This window comes from Sus scrofa, chromosome 2, assembly GCF_054392235.1.
Source record: "Sus scrofa isolate SSC_HxYL_T2T_F1_AM1 chromosome 2, Sscrofa_HxYL_maternal_Yorkshire_Landrace_v2.0, whole genome shotgun sequence".
Classification (NCBI taxonomy): domain Eukaryota; kingdom Metazoa; phylum Chordata; class Mammalia; order Artiodactyla; family Suidae; genus Sus; species Sus scrofa.
In genome coordinates, this window is record NC_139384.1 from 153,928,236 (window position 1) to 153,952,930 (window position 24,695).

General features: G+C 57.6%; 1 protein-coding gene across 2 annotated transcripts in view; it reads right to left on the reverse strand.

Annotated features, from left to right (window-relative positions):
* Positions 1-14,400, reverse strand: part of PCDH1 (protocadherin 1) — a 29,058-nt gene extending 14,658 nt beyond the window's left edge. The window contains exons 1-2 of one of the 2 annotated variants that reach the window (XM_021084939.2): positions 10,409-10,616; positions 2,107-2,969 (exon numbers count right to left, since the gene is read on the reverse strand). In XM_021084939.2, coding sequence (XP_020940598.1) covers positions 2,107-2,969; positions 10,409-10,448 — 903 coding nt within the window. In that variant the 5' untranslated portion in view covers positions 10,449-10,616. Of the gene's footprint in view, positions 1-2,106; positions 2,970-10,408; positions 10,617-14,318 lie in introns of those variants that run through there. The other variant, XM_085014837.1, reaches the window with a different exon arrangement.
* Positions 14,401-24,695: the final 10,295 nt, after the last annotated feature.

Genomic DNA, 24,695 nt, shown 5'->3' on the forward strand with positions numbered 1-24,695 from the left:
ATCTGTCCCTGTGCAGCGGGCACGCCCTCCCAGGCCGAGGCCAACGCGCACCCGGCCCAAGTCTGTACAAACACGGGCGGGGATGGGCAGTGGGAGCCAGGTGGGGATGGCCGCGAGGCAGCACCGGTCAGGGAGGAACAGGAGGTCGCCATGAGGTCACCGCCAGACAGCGTATGACGACAGTGCGGGCGGGGATTGGGGGGAGGACGGGTTAGGTGCAACTCGGTAGAGTCTGTAGGGAGCAACGCCAAAGCGTCCTCGGGTCAAATCCCAGCTCCGCCACTTCCCAACGCCGTGACAACCTTGGGCCAATCATTGAACCTCCTCAAGCCTCAGCCTGCAGATGTGTGAAATGAGGACCCTAAAGGACCTTCTTTCACAGGCCGTGGGGAGCATCAGATGGGCCGATACAAGTAAAAGTGCCCACCGCTGCTTGACATGTGGCAACGGCTCCCTGAGGCACATCCAGCCTTCTGTCTGTCCACCCAGGGCAGACAGGCAGTGCTGACACACGGCCGCGCACGGCACCTGCTGGGCCCTCGAGCCATGGCTGGTCTCCTTTCCTGTCCACCTGGACTTTTTGGACAATGAAGACGGGGGGGCAGGGCTCCCCACGACCTGGTCTCGGACGCTCTCTCCTCGCCCCCAGCCCTGCGCCCCCTCTGTCATCGACCCTTGCGTGATAGGTCCCACAGTCTCCCTGTCTCTATAGTGGTCGCCCTGCTCCTTCTCTGCCTCTTTCATCATCTCACCTCTTTGTCTCTGACTCTTGGCTTCCGTCTCTCCCCTCCCACCTCACTTTGTCTCTTTCCGCCTCTTTCCCGCTGCTGGTTCTCTCCCGTCCTCTCTTTTCTGCTCTGTCCACCTGCAGCCCCGTCTCTGCCCCAGTCTCCTGCTTCATCCCCTTTCCCAGCTCTTACACACACGGGCTCTGAAGCCAAACTGATGGACGTGGCCAACGTGGGATGTGAAACATCAGGCAGGTGCTATCAGGCAGGTTGCCTACTCTGTGCGGACTCAGTTCCCCATCTGTAAAATGGGGGTGACGCTGCCCTTATACGGTGGGGATCGAATGATATAACACACATAAGGGACTCAGAACAGTGTTGGCACCTAGACTATTATTATTCGCCATCCCCGACTGTCTGTCTCGCTTTTCTTTCTCAGGCTCTCCTCTTTAGGCTCTAGTCCACCAGCCTCTAAACGAAGGCCCAAACTCCTCCCAGGCCCTGCTTCAGTTTGAGGACACAGGACGGAGGGTTTCCCAGGGTGGGAAATGGTGCGCAGGGCAGACAGAGCCCCCTGGGCTCCCTCACACCCGGGGCAGACAGCTTCAGCCCGTGGCCCAGGAGAAAGGAGCTGGGGCTGGCAGGAGGCCAAGGCCGAGATGACAGCGGGAGATACACCCACCTGTCTGCAGGGACGCTCTCTTTGCTCCCTCCCAGGCCCTGGCCCCACCAGGCGCCCAGCCCCTGGGGCAGTTCCCATGGCAAGGGGTGCTGAGAACTTCAGCACAGGCCACCAACCCCGCTCTGGGCCCAGCGCCCCACACCCATGGGCGCCCTATGCCTAGGGGAGGAGGCCAGGGTACAGACAGCTGTGTACCATTTTCTGGAACTCTGACGACCCACCTGGCTAAAATGATCTCATCTGACTTTCAGAGGTGGGCGGAGGAAGGCTGTGTCCGCCGCCTCAGGAAAGCCACATTGGGCTCCTGGGTCGGGCAGATGCGCTCGTCTCTGGAGCGATTCTACTTTTGGGCCTTTGTTCCAGCTCCCCTGGCTGGGGGCGGGGGGCTGTCATATGACTGGGGAGGGGGTTCATTTCGCAGAGCTTTCTCCAGCTTGTCTGCCTTAGGGGTGGGGGGATTACTGTGCATGTGCCACGTGTCCCTGTCCCCTAAGTAGCTTGAGAGAGGGACGTAAAAGCACCTATGAGGGACCCGTGGCCCCGCGGAGGGTCTCGCTGGGCAGGGTCTGCGGAGAAGCGCTTGCCCCGCGGTCTCCTGGCGGTTTCTCCCCTAAGCGAAGGGCAGTCTCGTGAGGTGGGGCGGCTCCCATGTCTGAAGGTGGGTCACCCTGACAGTTAGATGGAGGGGACTCTCACCTGCACGACCGAGTGGCCTATGGGGCTGTTCTCAGACAGCTCGGCCTCGTAGGAGGGCCGCTCGAACTTGGGGGCGTTGTCATTGGTGTCGAGCACAGTGACGCGCAGCAGGGCGCTGCTGGCACGCGGCGGGTTGCCACCATCCTGCACCTTGATGGTCAGGTCGTAGGAGTCCCAGCGCTCCCGGTCCAGGTTGCCCATCACGATGAGCTGTGGCTGCTTCCCCTCCTGGTCCTCTGCCACCTGCAGCCCAAACAGCTCCTGGGCCTCGGGCCCGGCCTGCAGCTCGTAGGATGCCACGCCGTTGGGGCCAGCATCCCGGTCCGAAGCCACTGGGATGGAGAAGAGGGAGCCGATGTTTGTGTTCTCGGGGATGGGCAGCGTGATGACCGGCGAGGCGAAGTTGGGCGTGTTGTCGTTGATGTCCTGTACCTCTATCTGGCCCTCCAGCAGCCGGGGGCTGCCGTTCTGCACGAGGTCCGTGATGGACACCTCAAACTCCAGGATGCACGGCTCCCCGGGGAGCTGGTTCTGGCACTCGCGGAGCCCCTCGCGGTCGATAGACGTCTCGGTGGTGAAGATGTCGCCCGTCTTGCCATCCACCCGCAGGTACGGGGCGCCTACCTCTAGTTTGTACAGGTGGCCCACGTCTGGAAAGCCGTAGTCGGCCGCGAGGCTCCCGATGAGGGTGTTGGGCGGCTGCTCCTCCGGCACCTTGTACACCACCCGAGTGGCGTGGCCGGGGGATGGAGCCAGCAGGAGCAGCAGGGCCAGCAGCAAGGGGGCCAGCAGCAGCCGGTGCCCCGCCGGGCCTGGGCTGCGCCTCGGGGGCCCCATCCGGGCAGGCTCCAGGGTCAGGAAGGCTGTAAGGGGGAGAGTGAAACAGAGGGTCTGCTGGGGAGGAGAGCCCGGGGCCCTGGGGGCCCCCAGAGCCAGCCCCCAGCCCCCGCTCCCAGGGGCACCCTGCTCTCCCGAGAGAGAGCTCTGCCCCAGCACGGAACACCGGTTCTAGAACCCAGAACCCAGAGCTGGGTGGAGCAGCAGTGTCTGCCCCAGCTGGAGGAGCCGGTAGGGCCCGGAACAGGCCTAGAGCCGTCCCGCCCATGGAACGCCCTGATCCTCCCCCCGCCCCCCCCCACTCTGCTTTGCCCAACACCTCCTTCCCCACAGCGGCCCGCCTTAGTCACCCATGCTAATTACCCTGATACTGAGACAGGCGGACACGGCAGGTGGAAAGTAAGGCCTGCACCCCCCGCCCCCATATTGGCAGGATCAGTGCAGCCCCCACTGAGGGCCGCTCACAGCGGCCGGAGGGAGGAGGAGTGACGTTCCTCTCCCGTCTGAGATGCAGGACCGCTCAATCCCTCTCCTCCGACAGTCATCGCCCCTGGTGCCAAGGTCCCCATCCCCAGGACGGGCCAGCCTGAACTGGGCACCCACCAAGGCTTGAAAACAGGTCAGGTTGAGGAGCAGGTGCAGGGCCTCCCTGACCTTCCAAGCACGCATGGCTCTGCGCACACGCGCGGCTCCCCGGCCTCCTCCGCCCGCCCTCTTCACTGGCAGGTTTGGGGAAGAGCAAGGCAGAGGTCAAGGCTGGGGTCAGGACTGTGGTCAGAGCTGCCCAGCCCTGGAATTGGCACTGCGAGCTGCCCTGGCCTGTCCGTAGCAAGTGGGAGCCCAGCAGGTCTAACTGGGACAGAGCCACCAATGACACCGGCAGCCTTTCCCCACCCGCCGCCCGCACCCCTGCTCGGGCTCTCGGGGAACTGAGCCCCTGGCCCCCTCCCCGCCTGCACTAGGCCAGGGGATCTCGTAGCTGCCTCTTCCTGCCTGTCCCCCCCAACATGCTCCAGCCCACCACAAGCGGTACCCCCATCCCCACACTAGCCCACCTCCTCCGCTCTGAGCACCTCTTTGGCCAGGCCTGCTATTCAACCCCCAAGTCTCTGGCCCAGCACTTTTCACAAAGGCTCAGGCTCCATCTCATCTCTCCAGCTCCCTACCTGCTCCTGGAAGACGGCCCCACACCTGGAAATTGCACCCCAGACCCTGTCACGGGCCACACCCGCCCCACGAAGACAGGCTCTGGCGGCCCGGGAAGCCCTCCCACGGTGACCTCTCCTCCCTCCAACGCACAGCCTCGCATTGTGTGTCCCAGTCCCGCGGCGATGAATCACCGGGGCCTGGGACCCGCCCGCCCCTGTGGTTCGACGGCGGACTGCGAAGCCATTCCTGTGCTCTCTGCCTCTCCCAGCACCCTGATGGGGGGGGGGACCGGGCTCCCGACACTCACCCCCAGCCCCACCCATGCATCCTCACGGAGCTGGGTACACTGCAGGTGCTTGTTTATCTTTCAGTGAACGTCCGGGCCCTTCCAATGTCCCAGGCTCGTTCCTGGGCAGTGGGACACAGTGGCAGACAAGACAGATGCAGTCTGCTGTTGAGGAGCTGACAGTGGTTCTAACTTGGCCCTGTGGTTAGGTTGTACCCATGTGACACATGTAAGGCGGCAGAGTGAAGAGCAGGGATGGGGACAGCAGCTCCCTCCAAGCACTCACAACGGCAGTCAGGTAGCTGCTGGGGACACCGTTCGGGAATTGTTGGTCTTTGCTACGAGACTGTGAGCAGAGATGGAGAGAAACTCTGCTTTGTTTACTCCTCTGTCCTCAGGGCCTTGCCCTGGACCCCCTGCCCACCCACTCCCGATGCTCAGCAATAGCTGCTGGATGACTGTGCCGATTTTAGCTCCCAGGCGTGGCCTATCCTGGAACTCACTGCGTGGTCACTGCTTGTTCCTGTGCCCATTTTCGCTAGTCTGCTGAGACCTCCCTGGGGTCCAGTGCAGTCCTGCTCTGTCTGGGTGCCTAGCAGACTCAGCCAGCGGTCACCGAATGCAGCTTCCTTACACACGCACAGCCCCTCCCGGGTCGGGTCGCGGCGCCCACTGCCGGAGGAGCTCTTATCAGCTTCCTGTGCGTTTATTCCCAGCTGCCATCTTCATCTCTTTAAAGGAAGGAGGGATTTATCTGCTGCTGTTTGGATCCATCCTCCAGCCACTTGGCCTCCATCTGCACGGACCTGGCCCTGGGCTCATCTGGCCATCACGCCTCAGCCCAAACACACGTGTCTCCAAAGACCCTCACGCCCCTCTGGGCACCCTACCCCGCCCCCTCACCCCACCCCACCCCACAGCACACAGAGCATGGGGTCACGTGAGCACCAACTCCGTGCACACGTCTTGCGGGGGTGGGGTTCCTTGGAAATGACCCTAAACCTGACAAAGAAAAGCAATAAAGCCTGGATGGCTGGCCTCCGCGCACTCTCTCCAGATTAAGGATTTGTAATCTTTTGGGGTCATATCCTCCTTAAGAATTTTATGAAAGTACGCTGCAAATTTTTCCAAGAAAAATGATCACTCACAAATTTTGGCTACAAATCCAGAGGTCCACGGTCTGGCGGCAGGAGGCTGTCTGTGATTTGTAGCTGCTCTAAGAGCTACCGACTCAGTGCCCACCTTCAGCGCCCACCGGGCTCCCCTTCCCATCTTGGGTCGCAACCAGGGGCCCCCTCAGGCCCCCCAGGCAGCACAAACCTAGCACGCCTGTGACACATTCCTCACCCTGCCCCTCACACACATTCACTCACTCACCCCTGTCGCCCTCATGAGTCAGGAAAGGATTGTATCTAACTTCTGAGCTGGCGAGAAAACCAAAGAAGGATGGGGGGGGGTTTCCTGGGGAGGAAGGAGGAATTTGGGGGAAATAGGGATGGGGGAGGGTTGCCCAGAGGAAAAGCAAGAGTCGAAGAGGATTCAGGCTTTTTTATAAAGAATATCATCTGGCCCCACCCTTAGGAACTGTGATTCTGGAAGAGGGACCAGGAGAAACGCACAGGCAGTCGGGTGGAGGCAGCAAGGGTCCAGAGCCTTCTGGGAACAACTCTGAGATGCCTTAGGTCTTTGGAGTGAAGAAAGAAGGCTACATTCTCTTCTCATCCCCGCTCCCATCGGCGCTGCCCTCGTGCTCATCCTCAGCCCTGCTCTCGCTCCCTGAGATTTTACTAAATCGACATCCACCTGCCACCGAATCCTTCCAAGCCTCTGAAACAGGGGCTACTTATATGTGATCGCACTGCTCCCCCTCGTGCAGAGGATAAAACTGAGGCCCAAAAAGAACAACTGCCTTAGGTCACAGAAGTAGTAGGCAGAAGAGCTGGGGTTTGAGAAATAAGCATCCCTCTCACGTGCGTAGGGAGAAGGTTGGATGGGGGACGGGAAATCAACAGAGGTCACTGAGGCTAGAAAGGGGTCACTATGGCCCCTGCCCCCAAACACACACACACACACACACACACACACACACACACACACACACACTCACTCACTCACTCACACTCCCTGTGGCTGCCAAACCTGCAGGGCAGGGCAAGGAGGGAAAGAGAAAGGGAGAGCCTAGGGTCCAAGGACAGAAGGACCCCAGCCCTCCCCAGCTGCGGGGTGAGAGCCAGAACAGCCAGGAGTGACAGAGAGGCGGCCCTCTGCCCCCCCCACCCCAGCTCCCACCAGCCCTGAACTTTGTCCTGGTGGAAGGTTATTGGGAGTCGTGAGTCCCCAGGCGGCAGCCTTTGAGGCCATTAGCGCCTTATCTGCCCTTCCCCAGGCACTGGCTGCCTCCCTGGCAGGGGGGTCCCCAGCTCCACCTAGTGACATGCGCACCCAGGACCCTGGGAAGCAGGCGCCTCGGCAGGGCCTGGGATTCATTCTCTCAGCCTGGGAGCACAGTGAGGCGTGAGGCCAGAGTCCAGAGAAGGGCAAGGAAAACGCCGTCTGTGTCAACAACTGGGGAGGAAGGAGGGCCACGGTGAGGGTTCACCTGGAGCCTTCGCTGCCAGCCCGGCTCGGGGACCAGGGTCCACTTCCTGCTGAACGCCGAGGCCAGGGAGGGAACATACAGGGCACACGGCACCGTCCCAGGGGCCAGGTCAGCTCTGAGCCGCAAGCCTCACCTCTGTGCTATTACACACCAGCCACCGTGGGCACAAAACACCAAGGCACAAAGCGAACATCTGGGAGAAGAGGGGAGGCGAGCTGGGCGGTGCGGGTGGAGCTGTTCAGAGGCTTCCCACAGCGAAGAAGCGCGCAGCCTGGCTCCTCTCCCTTCCCTTTCACAGTCCTCTATCAGCCTCTGCAGGGTTTCCAGGCACCTGCATTCTTGAGTCAGATTGTTGGGGTTCGAACCCTTCTTCCGCCACTTCCTAGCTGTGTGACCTTGGCCAAGTGACTTCGCCTCTCTGAACATAGTTTCATATTGTGAAATGGAAATAATCCTGCTTCTTCAGTTATTTGGGAGGATTAAATGAGATCTTATACATTGAGGTCTATTACATTATAAAGGACAGCTATCTTTTCATCACTGAATACGGTGTTACATTTCCAGCATCAGACACACAGTAGGTGCTCATTAGTTCAAGAAATGAACAAACCAATCCCCTACCAGTTGGGAAGACCTATGGTGGCAAGGATGGTATCTTACTACAGCATCCTCATCACCCACCATAGGCTCTGGAAGACAGTAGGTGCTCAATACATGGTTGAAAGACTCTCTCTCTCTGCAGCACCGCCTATGCTCACTCCTGGTAGGGGCAGCCCTCACCCCCCACGAGTCGGAAGGGCCTCCTTCCCATCTTCTCTCCCGGAGCCCTGACTCCCACTCAGCTCCTCCCCCCAACCCTCGCAGGCCTGCCGCTGCGCGGCCACCTGACCCTCCGCAGCAGTTAGCTCGCTCTGGCGACCTGGCCCAGCTCCCCCGACCAAGTAGCCACGGCAGCGGCCCCTCTGCCAGGAGGGTGGCATACCAGCAAGACGCCGCTTTCCAGCTGAAATCCCTTTTATCCTGGATTGGAGTGGGGGTGGGAGTGCCAAGGGCAGAAACTAAATGCGGCCAGAACTGAAGCCAGACCTGCTCCTCTACCACCCCTGGGCCTCTGGAGGCCCCTCTCATTCCTCTCCTGCATTCCACCCTCTGCCCGGCTCTAGCGATAATTACAGATTTCAATCCTCCCAGACCCCCGGGTCAAGAAAGTCCCCCCGCCCCAGACCTCAGGACTGTCACAAACACCTTCCGGGCGCCCTCCTCCTGGCAAGGGTTGGCCCAGAGCAGGTGGGTAATGGAAGGCTCCGGGCGCCTGTCGGCAACGCCCCCCCCTCCCCGCGCCCACACCGCCGCCGTGGCCAGGGCGCTCCCCGCACACACCCGCGCGCGGGCGTCTCCTCCGAGAGGCCTCGGCGTGCGTGTCGCGGGAGGTGGGTCGGCGGCTCCACGGTCCTCGGGCTCGGCCGGCCCCACCCCCACCCCCGCTCCGCGCGCTGCGGGCCCGGCGGGAACGCGGCGCGGGGACAGGCGCCCCCAGCCCCGGGCGGCTGCGGGGAATCCCTCCTCCGCAGCTCTGGCCGCCGCCTAGGGTGCCCCGCAGCCCGGCGTCGGCGGGGGCAGCGCAGCGGGAGCCCGGCGGGGGCGGGGAGGGAGCCGGCGCCGGGATCACAAAGCGGCGAGCCGGGCGGGGAGGAGAAATTCTCGGAAACGGACCCTCGGCGGCGGCCAGATCGGGGTCTGGGCTCCCGCTCAGCACTCAGAGCCCCCAAAGCCGCCGGCGTGATTCCGGCTGGAAGGAATGGTCGCCGAGCGCTGCTGAGAAACAGAACCCAGAGGTCTGGGCTCCCGGGGCCGCCGGGGGTAAGGGGCGCGAGCCTCGCCGGCCAGCTTCGCCCCTGCGCGGGCCGCGGGCTCCGGCCTGGTCCCCGGGCCTTGCCGCGCCCGCGACGCTGGCCTGCAGCCGGGACCAGGCGGAGGGGACGCCCAGGTGTGAGGGACAGACAGGTGTGCGGGGCCGAGGCGTGCTGGGGACCCAGGTGGCTCGGAGAACGCAGCGAAACGGTTCGAAGAGGGTCGCAAACACCGCCCAGGGCTCGCCCCCTCTGCACAGGGACCTAGGGCCCGGGAGCGCCGGGCAGGCGGGATGGCGCGGCCTGCCAGGTCCAGCTCGTTCCGGGAACACCCGGCCGGCCGGCCGGCCCCGGAGTGGGGGTGGGGAGGCGCTCGCCCGGGAGCGAGGCCGGCCTGCCCCTAGGGTTCCCGCTGGCCGATATTTACACTAACACGGTCCGGATACCGGGAAAGGGGCGCCAGGGGCTTCCCGGGCGGCCCGGCGGCTTCCCCTGATGGAATCCGGCCTCTGAGAGCGAGGCAGAGAGCGTTGTGTGTTCGCGTGTGTACGCTGCAAGGTGTAATGTGACACTGTTGGTGGAAGGTGTTTGTGACACCCACTGTTAAGATGTGTGAAGCAGTGGATTCCGTGTTTGTGACCGTGAGGCGCTGTTTGGGGTGCCACTTGCTGTGTTAGGGTGTGTGCCGTCAAGGCGTGGGCTGAGACACTGGGTTCTGTGTTTATGGGTGCACCCAAGGGGTGCAAGCCAGACGTGTATTGTGTACTATGTTCCGGCCAGGGAGTGTAACATAATTTATGTTAGGGTGTGTTCCTTAAAGGAATATGTGTGTATGTGTGTGTGTGTGTGTGTGCGAGGCTGGGTTTTGAATGTTCAACTGGAGAACTGTGGCCGTGACATACATGAGATTGTGTTTGTGTGTCCATGTCGCCGAACATCACACCCGCTTGTGCTCTGTTGCTCTCTATGGCCACGGTTTGTGTGTCCGTGCAGCTGAGCGTGAAGACGCCCAGGCGGATTCTGAGCTAGTGACGGTGCCCCAGTGGGCGCCTGTGGGCGGGAGGTCTGCCTGTGTGCACATATGTATGTATGCGTGTGCCTATGTCCGTCGTCTGGCCCTCCGGGTGCCCCCGGGGAGCTGCAGGCGCCTGAGTGATCCGAACCGGTCGCCCAACAAGTGTGTGTGTGCATGGTGGGTGAGGGTCCTTGCTGGCTCCGTCCGCGGGGAGCCCCCCCCCCCCCGAGGCTGCGCGCTTCCCCAAACCATCTCCATCCCCTGCGCTCCCCGAGCCCCCGGATCCCCGCGGCTCCAAGCGCGCCGGAGTGCAGGACGCCTAGCTGGGGTCCGGTCCAGCACCCCCTCTCCGCGCTCGGCTTCGGGCGGCGGACCTTAAAAGCCAGGGTGCCCCGGCCGCCACCCCCACTCCGAGCTCCCAGCCGCCCCCACCTCTGCCTCGGCGCGCCCAGCCCCGACTGGGCCCCGGTGGCCTCGCTCGGCTGAGCGCCCCTCCCTCGGCTCCCGCCGGCCATGGCCGCTCCCGGCCGGGAGCCACCACCGCCTCCACCGCCACCTATCCTTACCCGCCTCGGGGCAGCGCCGGCCGCGGGCCCTGCAGTCCATGAGCCGCCCCCGGCCCCGGCCCGGGCTGCGGCTCCCTCGGGCTGGCGCTGCGGTTCCGGCTCCGGCTCCGGCTGGCTCTGGGCGCAGCAGCCCCGGCGGCTCGGCGTCCGCGCCGCGCTCCCGCTCCCCGAGTGTGTGTGAGGCGGCGGCGGTGGCGGCGGCGGCGGCGGCGGCGGAGCCAGCAGCGAGCAGAGCGCACAGCCGGGCCCGCCCCCTCCCTCCCCCTCCCTCCCGGCCGGCCCGCCCGCCCGCCCGCCCGCCACTCGGCGTCCCCCCTCCGCCCGCCGGGAGGTGGAGCTCAGGACCGCTCTGGTCCTGCTGGGAGGGGACCCGAGCACCGCTCCCCAAAGCCAGGACCCCTTTTGCTAGCTCCCCGCCCCCCAAGGCGAGCAGACGCAGGCTGTCCCCCTCCCTGGCTGCTGCTCTTCCTCTCAGCGCCCCCCCCCCCCGCGCCCCCATCTGGGACCCCTCCCGAATTGCTTTTCTAAGCTGCCTCGAACACCTGTCCCCTACCCTGCCCGCGGGGAAGTCGAGGCTGGGGAAATGTCTCCCCCGGCGTCTTCTCTGGGCATCTGCTCCCCCAGATCCGCCTTCTTGCCGCCCAGACCCCCACGGCACCCCCGAGCGGCCCTCCCTCCCCACTGCGCTCCGGGGAAGGCCGCCCCTCCCCCTCTGGCCGAAGCCGCAGAGCGGTCAGCCTCGGTGGCCGCGCAAGCCGTGGGGGTGGGGCTTGGAGGGGACCGTGGGAGGGGCAAGGTAAGGGGACCCGGGGGCTCCCCGAGAATGAGGATGGGGAGATATACAAGTGTGGGGGTGAGGTGACGCGCCTGAGCTGGGGCCTTGAGAGGGTCCCCCAGGCACCTGCCCTCTGGGCGCCTTGGAGCTGTGGCCCCAACACATTTACCAGGGACACACGCACATGCACAGAGAGTCACGAGGGCCCCTACCCCACGAAGCCGTGCGGTGTCACGGCCCGTGTCACACGCCCTCGCAGTGCCACACGCTCCCTCCACACCGAGTCACACACGGTGTCACACGCAGTGTCTCACACACTCGGTGCTCAGTTTCTCCTGCTCAGCTCCGGCTCTCTGGCGCCATCTAGAGGTCGCCGAGCAGCCTGGGAACGCCTTTCCCTTCGCTCAGGGGTTGGTACCCCAGGCTGGCCAGTGCCCCAGTCCCATACCATCTCTAGCCTCTTGCCACTTGTAGGCCAACGCAGCGTTCTAGGTCAGAAGAGTGAGAAAGGCTGTCCCTGGCAAGGCCTGTGGCCGGGCGTGAAAAGCCCTATTATGGGATGCCTGGTTGCTGGGCCTTTCTGGGCCCTGGCCTCTGACTCCTCCCCCTGTCTGTCCCCATTTCCCATCTCTGCCACTCTTCTGTCCCTTGTCTATTTCCTCTGCTCCCTCCCCTCCGATACTTGACTTCTCAGTGGAACACTCTTCAAGGTTAAGGGTGGGCCCTCTGGCCAGCCAAGGGCTTCCTAAGATCTCTCCCCCCAGCGGGACTTCCTTTCTGGCCTGAGCCCTGCTCTAGTCCGCACTCCCAGCCCTCAGCCCTAAGGGCCCAGGTGGGGGGCTCTGGATGGGAGAGGGGGTGGGCTAGTGAAAGAAGGATCTGTCCTGTAAGTGGCTTCTTTCGTCCCCTGCAAAACTCATATGCTCCCCATCACTGCGCACAGCTCCAAGGGAGGAATCAGTGGCCCAGAGACAAGAAACCTTCCACAGAGGAGCTGCCCCAGCCTCCCTGCCCCCAGCGTGCGCCCGCTGCCCAGTGCAGCAAACCCTCCCTAGTCTGCTAGCTGAGAGCCGTTCAAAGGCTCCTCTGTTCTCCTCCCTTGCTCAGGGCTGAGCAAGATAGGCAGCCGCAGAGCTGGGCAGGAAATGCTAATCTCCCAGATGTTCTCCTCCGTCCTCCCGGCTCCACCACCATCAAACCCAAATCCTGCACCAAGTGGCAGGAGCAGAACTGGGCCAGGGCCCCACCAGGGTGTGTCCATTCTCCTCCCTGCTCCCACCCCCTCCTGCCCCTCCCCCGCTGCCAGGCCGGGCTCTGCTGGGGACCTGAGGGGGGGGGGGGGGGGGGAACAGTGCAGATGTGGGGATCGGGGATGGGCTGCATTCCTCAAGAAGGAGGGCAGGTGAAGGGCAGAGACTGGGAGGCCACCTTTGAAGAAGAGAGAAGCCAGGCTCCTGGCTCCATACCAACCTGGGAGGAGGACCTGGCTGGCAAGTAGAGAGCTGGATGGCTTCTAAACTGATGGTGCCTGAGAGTCCAGCTGAGCCTGTGGCCGGGGATTGGACCCTGGGGGATGCTAGGCATGGGAGTGCTTGGGCGGCTTGTGGCCTAAGGCCCTCGCTATGATATATATGTTCCTGGTATGGCCTGTGGCTAAGAAAGTTAGGATGCCGTGGAGGAGCCTGGCACTGTAACAAAAACCCTCGCCTCTGATTGCAGCTGAGACACTGTCGTGATGCTATGATGCTGGTGTGCCTAGGCTATAACCAGATCGGATTATTGTTGGAGAAGCTGTTGCCATGCCGTGTGTGTCTGTGCGTGTGTGTGTTCATGTGTGCATGTTGAGAGAAGAGCTGTAACTGAAATGCTGTTAGGCTTAAAGCTATAGGTGTGAGGCTGGCACACTTGAAACCGGCTATAGCTGAGAAGCTGTTCTGTTAATATGACGTAGGTAGAGCTGTAGCTGTATCCATTGCTTAGGTCTTAGGAGATGAGAGACTGTTGCTAGGAGCCTGTACCTGGGAGGAAGGCTGTTACCTGGGATAAGAGCAAAGCCACTGTTGTGTATAGGACTGTAGCTGGGATGCGATTGGTCCTAAAGCTATAGCTGTGATGACAGCATACAGAGGATTGGCTATAGCTAAGATGCTGTTGCCCAGGCTTGTGACTGGGCTGTTATTGTGTGCAGGACTCTAGCTGGGATGCTGTTATGTCTGCGGCCATAGCTCCTAAGCTCAAGTGTAGCTGGGAGGCCATTTCCCGGTGCTATAGCTGGACCACTGATGTGGGGGGGGGGGGGCATAGCCCAGACTCTGTTGCCTAGGAGATGAGAAGCTGTTCCCTGGGAAGCTGTTCTGGGAGGCTGGATGCTACCTGAGATGGGAGCTGATCTGCTGTTGGAGCTATTCTACTGTTGTACTTGGGATGGGTCCCGAATGGCTGTGGTGGCGTCTGTAACTGGCTGGGTGGGGGAAGGCAAGTGAGTTGTGCCTTGAGGTCTGGAGATGCCAGGAGCCCGACCGAGGCTGGTGGGGGTTGGGGGCTGCAGCTACTCTGGGGAGGCTTCGGCAGCTGCTTTGCTCTGGAGCTGGGAAGCCTGTTTTCATTACTGTTTTAACTCTTTTTTTTAACCTTGTTTTTCTCTCGGCTGCACTTTCGCTCACTCATTAATTTTGGTATTTTTCTCACGGTGCCTCAGCCCCTGTCACGGCTGCCATGGCAACAGGAGGCAGTGTGCACAGCACCAAAATATCTCATCAAAAAATAACCAAAATAAGCAAACACCAAAACGGCTGTGCTGGGGGCTCTGGCAGAGGGAGAGCCGATGGCTCAGGTCCAGGAAACTTCAGGCTCCCAAGGGACCCCCTTTTACTCCCCCCTCTTCCCCAGGGAAGTTTTGCTGAACCTTCTGATAACCTGGGAGGCCCCTTCCCAAGGGACTTCCCCCAACACACTCTCCCAGGACTCTGAGATTTCCAACAGTCCCTGCCCAGGAGGCAGCTTTGCCTGAGATGGGAGCCCTGGGAGGGCATGAACGCTGGAGTTCCCTTTCCAGGAGCTGACAGTCAAGCCTCTAAGTTCTCTAGCTGCCCTCACCATCGACACCCACCCCACCCCACTCACCCCTCTACTGACCCCTTCTTCCTCAGGCATCTTCCTCTGCCCCCAGTCCGTACTTGGCCACCGCCACTCTCTTCTTTTCACACCCTGGCATCCTGGCGGGACGGATGGAGGGGAGGAGCTGCAGCATCCAGACCCACCCACCCCAGCCCGACTCTCAGTGGAGGTCCTGGGGGACATGCCACAGAGCATCTGACCCTCCCAGGCCTCCGGCCACCCGCAGCCCCACTTGCCTAAGGAGATTCCTGAGAAGCCCTGAATATCCACGTCCACCCCAATTTCACCTCCCATGGCCTTTTAGTTTCCTGGGGGGCCTCCTCCTTCTCTCACTGCCCATGTTTCCAGGAGGGCCAAACAATAGCACCTCATGTGAGAGAGGAAGGGGCAAAGCCCTTGGTACGACCCATCTCCCTTCGTTCTCCACCCACTGATTTCCCCTCTGAGGGGGCTCGTCTAGATTTCTGGAACACTAAGGACCCGTGGAACAAGAAGGAGCACCTCAACTCTGCCTCAATCACATTGCAAAATTCGATCTCGGGCTCCTCTTCTTGCTGCCCCTCCAGCAGTGAAACGCTCGCGCTCAGCAGATCTTCATCCCCTTCCGGGGAGTAGCTAGGACTCACCTCCTGCTCCTTACTTTCAATTCCTCCAGCCCCCTCGCCACCAAGAGCAGTAGTGGCCTTGGCCTCCTGGCAGAGCCTTGCTGGGCCTGTTGCCATAGAAACAGGATAGTCTGTGCTGTGTGAGGAGGGGAGGGGAGGGGAGACAGGAGGAGAGACCAGACCTCAGGGGCAGCCCCGGAGGAAGGGACCTGGGCTCTGAGACAGTGAGGAAGATGCCCCATCCCAAGGGAGAGTGGGACCTTGATTTGGGAAGGGGAGAGAGGAGGTGGCAAAAGCCGGGCAGGTTCTGCCTGCTCAGAGCTGACTTTCCTACACCTCCTGAGCAGAGGGCGCGCACCTGTCCCCTCCCACCCCCCCACCTCCCCTCGCAGGCACAGAGAGGGGCTTCCTCTCTCCTGGTGCCTCTAAAACCCTTCTTTGCCGGGAATTGCCTGCTCTGGGGTGGCTCTCTTTCCCAAGAGCCACTCGTCTTGGTCTGAGACGGGACCATAGGGTACCTTCCCTCCCCCCAGAACCGCATACTCGCTCCAGACCAGGGGCTCCGCGCTCTGCAGGCTGGGCAGCTCCGGGACCCGGTGGCCGCCGCTGACCCCGTGGCGTGCGGCTCTCAAAGGCCCTATTCATCTCTGGGGGCTAAAGGCACCATTGTCCCTGATGGGGGTGGGGGGGACAGTAGGGGGTCTCGACTCAGAAGGAAGGAATGCGTCTGGAGCAGCTGGCCCCAGGGCTCCAGTCCCCAGGTCCCCGCCAGATCTGCACGGGACCCCTTCACGACCCCCGGCCCCCGCCCCCCACCAGCTCGGGCAGCCTTGGCGCTTCCCCGCCGGAGGGTGCGGACCGCCCGTGGGGGAAGCCGGGCCCCGCCCCCCAGCTCGCTCCGGAGAACCTTCTCCGGGGCTGGGAGCTGTCCAGCACCTCGGGTTCTGACAGACCAGCGATTCGCCGCGGTGCCGTCGGAAGAGACGGGGCTCAGGCGGCCCCAACGGGCGGGGAGCTCGCTGCTCGCCCCCACCCACGCCAGCACCGCCGCGCGCGGCCGGCTTGGGTGCGCCTGGGTGCCGCTCCGGACAGGGGGACTCCTGGGTGCTGAGAAGGGACCCAAGGAGCAGCTTGGGCCCGGCCCTCCCCGAGCAGAGGTGAAGGGTCGCGTGCCCTCAGGCCTCGCCGCTGGCATCGGCCCTCGCCCTCCCCCACCCCGGCGGGCCGCTCCGGCGGTTTTCCCGCTCTCTCCGGCTTCCTCCTCTCTCTCGCTCTCCCTGCTGGGTTGGGGGCTGCTGAATTATCATTTCCCAGCTCTGCTAATGTGCTCCCTGCTGCGGGGAGGGATCATAATTCTGGGAGATGATTAAGTTTCCAATGGTTTTTCTGTGTGTTGTTGAAGATGAGGCTTTAACACGGTCCCTCCCCAGATGGGGAGCCTGGCCCGGCCCCAGCTGCTTACCCCATCCTCCCTCGGCTAGCCCTCTCCTCCTCTGCGTGGGCCGGCGGGAGCATGTCCCCTGGGGTCCCCGTCTAAACTCATGGGGGAGGGGGTGGACCGACCTTTGACTCAAAGGGGAGTACAGATTCTCTGGCGGTGGTAAACACTGCTTTGGAAGTCAAATGAGTGATCGTTTAAATCCTGATTCTGCCACTTATAGTCTCTGTGACCTTGGATGAGGCGCCTAACCGGTCCGAGCCTCAGTTTCTTCATCTCTAAAATGGGGATAACCGAACAGTTGGCTCATAGAGCCCTTGCGTGGATTTCAAATGACATGCATGTAAGGTGCTTAGCGGAATGCCTGCCTCGTGGTGAAACTTGGTAAGGTGTAGTGCTTGTCAGCGCCTACGAAGCCCATCCTGTGTGATCCCGCCCCCCTCAGCCTTCCTCGCTTCGTTCTTCCGTTCAGCAAACGTGCATCCAATGCTCGCCATTTTCCAGGCTCCGTGCAACCGAAATTAGTTTATTCAGAAGCGAGGAGGTTGGTTTTCTTGCTTATCTGCCCTCAAACACCCTTGCATTCGCCTCGTCTTCTCCTTTAAGTTTAAGTTCACTCCCATTATTCCTCCCACCTACTTCCAGCTCTTTCTTCATTATTCCTACTTCATTCTTTCTTCCTCTGCAGTCTTATCACTTCGCCTTGATTCTTATCCTGCTAAACACACACACACACACACACACACACACACACACACACACACCCCTTCTACCTTCTGCATCATTCTTCATCCCATTTGGGTCCATCATAGTAAATAAAGGGGTTGAGTTTTCAGACCAGGAGAGAGAATCCTGAGTCATGCGCCCTCTCTCTCTCTCTCTCGCTCTGTGTATCAAAGTGTCACACACATTAATCTGCATTCAGGGGTGGATCTGTAACAGATTTCTGAATTCCCACATTTGAACCGTGTGCTTATTGGCCTGCCTCTCCTCTCTGTAGAACCCTTATGACCCCTGAAGTATACGTCTATTTCTGTGCCTACCTGCCTACCTGCTCTGCTCCTGCCTCTATCTTTCTTATACTCTAAATGGGAAAATCTACCGGTTGTGAGTAACAGAAGCTGATTTATGATCATGTATGTTTGCTTCTGCTCACCTGCCTTCCTACCCTTCACTCTCCTGACCAGTTTTTCCAAGAAGCCATTTCACAGCTTTCGGAGGGCTTGTTTCGGTACAGGAAACAGAAACTACTCTAGGTATTTTAAACGGAAGGGAACTTAATATAGGCATGGAGTGCTTACCAAAACATTAAGATCACTTGCAGAGTGGATGGACTCCCGGAAGCTGTGCCAAGAGCGCTCATACCGAGGAGATGGAATACATATGCCCCGATCAGCAGGATGGGGACTCAGAGGGCCACCACTGGGACTGTCAAATTAAAGACCTGCCAGGCCTCGCCATCTAGGAATCAGGGAAAAGAGACCAGGAAGCTGGAAGAACTGTTCCAGGAGAATCCCATGTCTCCAGGACCTGGCCTGCCAGCAGAAAGCTCAAGATAGCACAAAGAAGGCCTCTTCCACGTGTTGGCCTCCCAGTCGCACAAGTGCTCTTAGTTGTAAGGGCGTCAGGGACGTGCCCTCTAGCTGTCCAGTTCCCGGAAAACAGTACCATAGAAGCAAGTGGCCATAGAGCGTGCGTGCCAACGGACCACTTTCAACACAGGTTTAGACCCTGTCCTGTAGGAGTTCACAGACCGGAGGGGAAACACCAGGATCCATGCAGGTGAAAAGGACGAGCCAGAAGTGTCTGCAACACGGACTGAGTTTCAGCCGCACGAATCTGGAACCTTAGGGGTCTTCGCTGGGTCCAGTCCTCATTTGTCTCTATGGAGCGTGAGGCCAGCCAAGCCCTGGAGGAATAAAGCTGGAGTCAGTGCACTAGGGAGGGCTGGGCAAAGGGGGGCCACCACCCCGTGTCCAGTGTCGTTCTCACTTCCTGGAAGGGGCTGGACCCTGCGGGAGGTCCCAGGAGAACAGGGCCCACGCTCAGGAGCAGGTCCCTCCTCGCCCTGACTGGCTTTGGTTTATGTGGCCCCGTGTGGCTCACCTATCACCTGCCTCAGGTCATCATTCCAAAGGGAGCCCTGAGAATCACCACTGAGAGAGGAGAAATCCAGAGGGAAGGCTGACATGGGCCCATCTCTCAGGCGGGAGGGCCGGCGCCCAGGAGTGTCTTGCTGGGGGACGCCCAGGCATGGGTACCTCCCAGCTGTTTCTGTCTGCCTCCTCCTACAATTCCAGATGTTCTGGCATCTCTTCTCATCTCCGATGCTAGGAATCAGGAGCCATGTTAGGTGCTTCTAGGACAAGGAAGTAATGGCAGCTTCCAAGATCCCGCATCGGTCCCAGGTCTATAAACGGCATCCCCTTCTGCCTGCTGAGTGAGTATGAAAGTCCGGGGGTAAGGGGTGGGCTGGCGGCTCCTTGTGGGCTTAAAAGAGAAGGTTGTGTATCCCAGAGAGTGAAAGCTTGGCCTCCGGAGTCCTGTCCTGACTCAACTGTTCCTAGTTTGGCCCTAGTGTGACCTGGGGCCAATGACTTCATCTCTTTGAGCCTGTTCCCCATCTGTAAAACGGGAATAATATGTACTTAAGAGACGGAATTAACTGAAATAATTATATATAACCCTTTATAAAATGCTGGGTTCTGTTCTTGGCACATAGAAAGCTTTCGGTAGATGTAAGTACATTTCGTTAATGCAAAGCTGTAAATATTTTTGTCATTGTTATTGACACCATACATTCTCAGCAACACACATCGTACATCTCAATTACCAGGAAACATCTAGAATAGAGGATTCCTCACACAAGACTTCATAGAGGTATGAACTCTTAGTCACATTCGGAAAAGCGGGCCGGACAGACCAGGCCAGGCTGCCCCTCGAGCCTGTTTCTTCCAGCCGAGATGTCTCTGTCCCCTGGGACCTCGTGCTGTCCACCTGTGTGATCCCATTAAGCATCTTAACATGCCCCAGGCAGGGGGAAGGGGTGTCACTTTGGCAGGTGAGGAAAGGCAAGGCTACCGATATTCAGAGGCCCAAGATGAAAAGATTTGGGGACCCTCTGACCTTTTTGTGCCTCTTTTTCTCCTTGGCACGCCTTTCCTCAAACGCTCCAACTTCATGTAAGCTTTATCGAGCCTCTGCTTTGTACCAGGCACCGGGTTAGGCACTGCAGGGTACAGTGACAAACAAGAAAGGCGGCCCTAACCAAGTGGAGCTCTCAGTTTATTGTGGCCACAAACTACACCAATGACATGGCACAGCTAATCATTTAACGACACTTATAGTGGAGGCAGTTATTCCGGGGGAAGAGGGAGCAGGCAGGGAAGCCAGATCAGACCTGCAGCATGAGTGACCATCAGCCAGCCTGGGAAGGGAGTAGTGCCCTGGGCAGAGTCTGTTCCCATCAAAATGTTAGATGGTAACTTGAGGGTGCGTTGCCTTGACCAGAGGTATTTGATTCTCAACTGGGGACTCCTGAGGAATATATATTTAGTGGTGGGATCTGTGAGAGGCATGTGACCAGCTGACAGGGTCGGGAGGCCTTCTCAGCAGCATTCAAACCTTTCTCTGGTATGTAGTGTGTGTGTGTGTGTGTGTGTGTGTGTAAACACACGTCTGTGACTGGGAAGGCCCGCGCAGGTATGTGTGGGGAAGTGCAGAGCTGTAACTAATCATTTCGACATTTGGGCCAAGTGGCAGAAACACATCTATATGGGATAGGCCGGCTCCTGGGGGATCGCGGGAGAGCCGAGGAGGAAGGCTGTTCTCCCACGTGTGCACAGAGGACCCTCCACGGCGGAATCCCCCCTCCTTGATCTTGGTCACCCCAGATCATCCGCTTTCACCAAGGGTCACAGGCAAACCAGCCAGCCCTGCTAGCGAGGCATTGCTGCTGAAGGAGAAGCGAGGGAGAGAGGCGTTTAAGCCTGTTTTTGGAAAGTCGTCTTTGAAAACGTCAGCATCCTTCATGTGTTCGTTCCGGGGCCCCTGGTGGGGGAGCGTACCTTCACGGAGACTTTGAGTGTACTGTGCATGCATGTGCTTGTGTGGGTGTGAATAGGCGTGTGGGGACGACAGTGTCACTTGTCGTAACTAAGAGCCCCTGTGGGTTTGGAGCCATTGGATGGTGTTTGTGTGCCCTTCGCCTCCTACGATGCCCAACTCCACAGATCCCATGAGCTGCAGAGGCTGAGATTATCTGCTGGTCAGGGCTGAGTCCCTTCCTATTAACAAAAGCCTGAAAATGTACCGACCACAAGGCAAACAGAAATAATACGCTCACGTTCCCCTCCATTCCATCAAGCAAGTGGAACCTGGGTCCATTGCAGTGAATGAGCTTCAATAATTCATCCCAGCTGCGGGTGTGGTATTGACATAAAGCTCATTTAACACTGGGGGAGCCAGGAGAGGTAAGGAACAATTATGCCATCACCGGCAGCATGGTTCCCCCGCCCGCTCTCTGATGCCACCCTGGAAAGCAGAGTCTCCACGCGGGAAAAGGCTGGGAGGTCACTTGCGCCTTCCGCTCCTCACAGGCGGTGCCTTTCTGGGGCTGTTCTGACGATGTTCTGTTTTCTTCTTGTAATATTCCCGAGTAGAGGCTTCCCGCCCCCATCTCAGGATTTGAACCTGCCAACAGCGAAGGAGCTGTTTCTTAGGTCAGGCCGAGGCTTCGTGTGTATCTCTCACTGGGGAATCAAGACCACCGGCACTCTCCATGGGGGGCAGAGTTGGGAGAGTGAGATTGAGTTTTTGCTGGAGGGAGAGGAACCTATGGGTAATGTCTTAGACATCCGACCCCCGAGTTGATTTTCTCCTTTCTCAAAAATAAAAACCACTCATTTAATGTCCAAAAAATGTCTACTGAGTTCCTGGAGTTCCCATCATGGCTCAGCGGGTTAGCGAACCCGACTAGCATCCATGAAGATGTGGATTCCATGCCTGGCCTCACTCAGTGGGTTAAGGATCTGGCGTTGCTCTGAGCTGTGGTGTAGGTTGCAGTTGTGGCCCGGATCCCACGTTGCTGTGGCTGTGGTGTAGGCTGGCGGCTACAGCTCTGATTGGACTTCTAGCCTGGGAACCTCCCTATGCTGCAGGTGCGGCCCTAAAAGACAAAAAGACAAAAAAAAAAAAAAAAGTTTAATGAGCTCTTATTTTTTCTTCATTTATTCAGTAAATGCTTAGCAAGCACCTGCTGGTGCTCGGTGAACCCATCATTCTTGCCTTGGTAGATAGTGTAGCAGGAGAGAGATGCGGTAAAATAAACCCAGAAGAAGTACATAAGCAGGAAGTGTTGCTAATGCTACTTATTTCTATTCATTCACTCCTTCAAACACCAATACAACGAGACAGAATAATAGTAAGGAACTACTTTAAATGGGGAAGCCTCTCAGAGCCCTGAAGGATGAGCAGCCCGGGGAAGAGAGCGGGAAGAGGGAACCAGGGGGAGGGAAAGGCTTGTGTTCAATGCTCTGCTTCTTGCTGCCAGCCGAGGATTGAGCTGTCCTGGGGCCTGATAGGAGAGAAGGAATTGGGGAAAAAGGGGATCCGAGTTCAAATTCCACCTTTGCCACTTCATAGTTGGGTGTTTGGGGGGCAAGCTGTTTCTCTCCAATCTCAGTTACCTCATCTATAAAATGGAGATGATAACATTTCCCACTTTATAGGATTGTTTTGAAAAATTAAGTAAAATAATGTTCTAAAGTGCTTACCAGTGCTTGGCATACGGTCAGTGTCAATAAATTACTATTATTGCCACTATGATTATCCTCAAACGCTCCAAGTTCCTTATTACCCCCGGGCTTTGGCACAGTTTGTTCCCTCTCCCCGGATCACACCCCGTTCCCTTTACTCACTTTTACGCATCTGTCAAGTAACAGCTGAAATGTGTTTCCCTGGAAGGAATTTCCTGACCCCTAGATCAATGGCTCTCAAACTCTAGTGCATGCAAGTCGGTGTGTGTGTGTGTGTGTGTGTGTGTGTGTGTGTGTACTTATTGCAGAACGGATCCCCAGTTTTGACAAAGTACCATGGTAGCATAAGATGAAACATTATGGGAAACTGAAACTGAAGGAGAGATACACTGGAACTCTCTGTACTATCTTTGCAACTTTTCTGTTCATCTAAGATTAATCCAAAATAAAAAGATTATTTAAAAAAGCAGATTCCTATGCAAGTTACAACCACACTGAGATATCACCTCCTAGGATCCAAAAACAAACAAAAAAACCCCTCCAAACCAGAAAATAACAAGTGTTGGCTAGGATGTGGAAAAGTTGGCACACTCGTGCTCTCTTGGTAGTAATGTAAAATGATACAGCCACTTTGGAAAATAGGTATGGCAGTTGCTCAAAAACTTAAAAAATGGAATGTCCATGTTCCACCAGTTCCACTTCTGGGTATAATGCTCAAAGAGTTGAAAACAGGGGCTCGAAGAGATATTTGTACCCCCGTGTTCATAGCAGCAGGATTCACCATAGCCAAAAGGTGGAAAAGTCCAAATATTCACTGATGGGTGAATGACTAACCAAATGTGGGGTATACATACAATGGAATATTATTCGGCCTTAAAAAGGAGGGAACTTTCAACACACACGCTACAACATGGATGAAACTCAAGGACATTTTTCTAAGTGAAAGGAGCCAGTAGCGGAACAGTGACTACTCTGTGATTCTACTTACCTGAGGTATTTAAGGAGTCAAATTTATACAGACACAGTATAAGAGGGGTTTCTAGGGGCTGGGAAGAGAGGAAACTGGAGTTTTTATTTTATTTTTTATTTTTATTTTTTTTTTAGAAATCTTTTAGTTTTTTTTTTATTGTTTAATTCTTTATTGTTTGCTTACTATTGAGTTCTGGTTGCTCTTATCTTTTTTTTTTTTTTTTTTTTTTTGCTATTTCTTTGGGCCGCTCCCGCGACATATGGAGGTTCCCAGGCTAGGGGTCGAATCGGAGCTGTAGCTACTGGCCTACGCCAGAGCCACAGCAACGCGGGATCCGAGCCGCGTCTGCAACCTACACCACAGCTCACGGCAACGCCGGATCGTTAACCCACTGGGCAAGGGCAGGGACCGAACCTGCAACCTCATGGTTCCTAGTCGGATTCGTTAACCACTGCGCCACGACGGGAACTCCTTTTTTTTTTTTAAGAAATCTTTTAGTTTTTTTTTTATTGTTTAATTCTTTATTGTTTGCTGGAACTGGAGTTTTTAAAAACATGTCTACAGTTTGTTTTGCCAGATGAAAACATTTGGGAGATTGGTTGCACAACAATGTGAATATACTTAACACTATTGAACTGTACACGTGAAAAGATTAAGATAATAAGTCATACATTATGTATATTTTATCACAGTTTTAAAAAAATTATATATTTAGTTGGTTAGTTCTGCTTTTTAGGGCCGCACCTGCAGCACACGGAGATCGCAGGCTAGGGGTCCAATTGGAGCTGCTGGCCTACACCACAGACACAGCCACGCCAGATCGGAGTGCGTCTGCGACCTACACCACAGCTCTCGGCAATGCAGGATCCTTAACCCACTGAGCGAGGCCAGGGCTTGAACCCACATCCTCATGGATGCTAGTCGAGTTTGTTTCCTCTGAGCCACGATGGGAACTCCTTTAAAACATTTAGCTGGCAGATTCCTGGGCCCCACCATCAGAAGTTTGACTCAGTGACAAAATGGAAAAGCTGACCCTAAAATTCACGCGGAATTTTAAGGGACCACGAATGACCAAATTCTTGGCAAGGAGGAACAAGGTTGGAGCATTCACATGGCCTGATTTCCAAACTTATTACAAAGCTACGGTAATCAAAATTGTGTGATACTGGCATAAGGACAGATCAGAGGAATAGAATTGGGAGTTTGGAAATAAACTCATACGTCTTTGATCATTTGACTTTCAACAAGGGTGCCCAGCTCTACTCGATGAGAAAAGAAGAGTTTCTTCAACAACTGGTAGAGGGAAACTGGATGTCCGCATGCAAAAAGGAGGAGGAGGAGGAAAAGAAGCTGGATCCCTACCTTACACTCTACACAAAAGTCAACTCAATATAGATCAAAGGCCTAAATGTAAAAGCTAAAACTATGTCAGTCTTAGAAAAAAAACACAACAGTAATCTCCATGACCTGGATTTGGCAATGGTTTCTTAAATGTGACACAAAAAGCACAAGTTATAAAAGAAAAAAGGGATATATTGGACATCATTAAAATTAAAACTTTTGTGCATCAAAGGGCACCATCAGGAAAGTGAAAAGATACTTTGCGAGTCTTATGTCCCTTAAGAT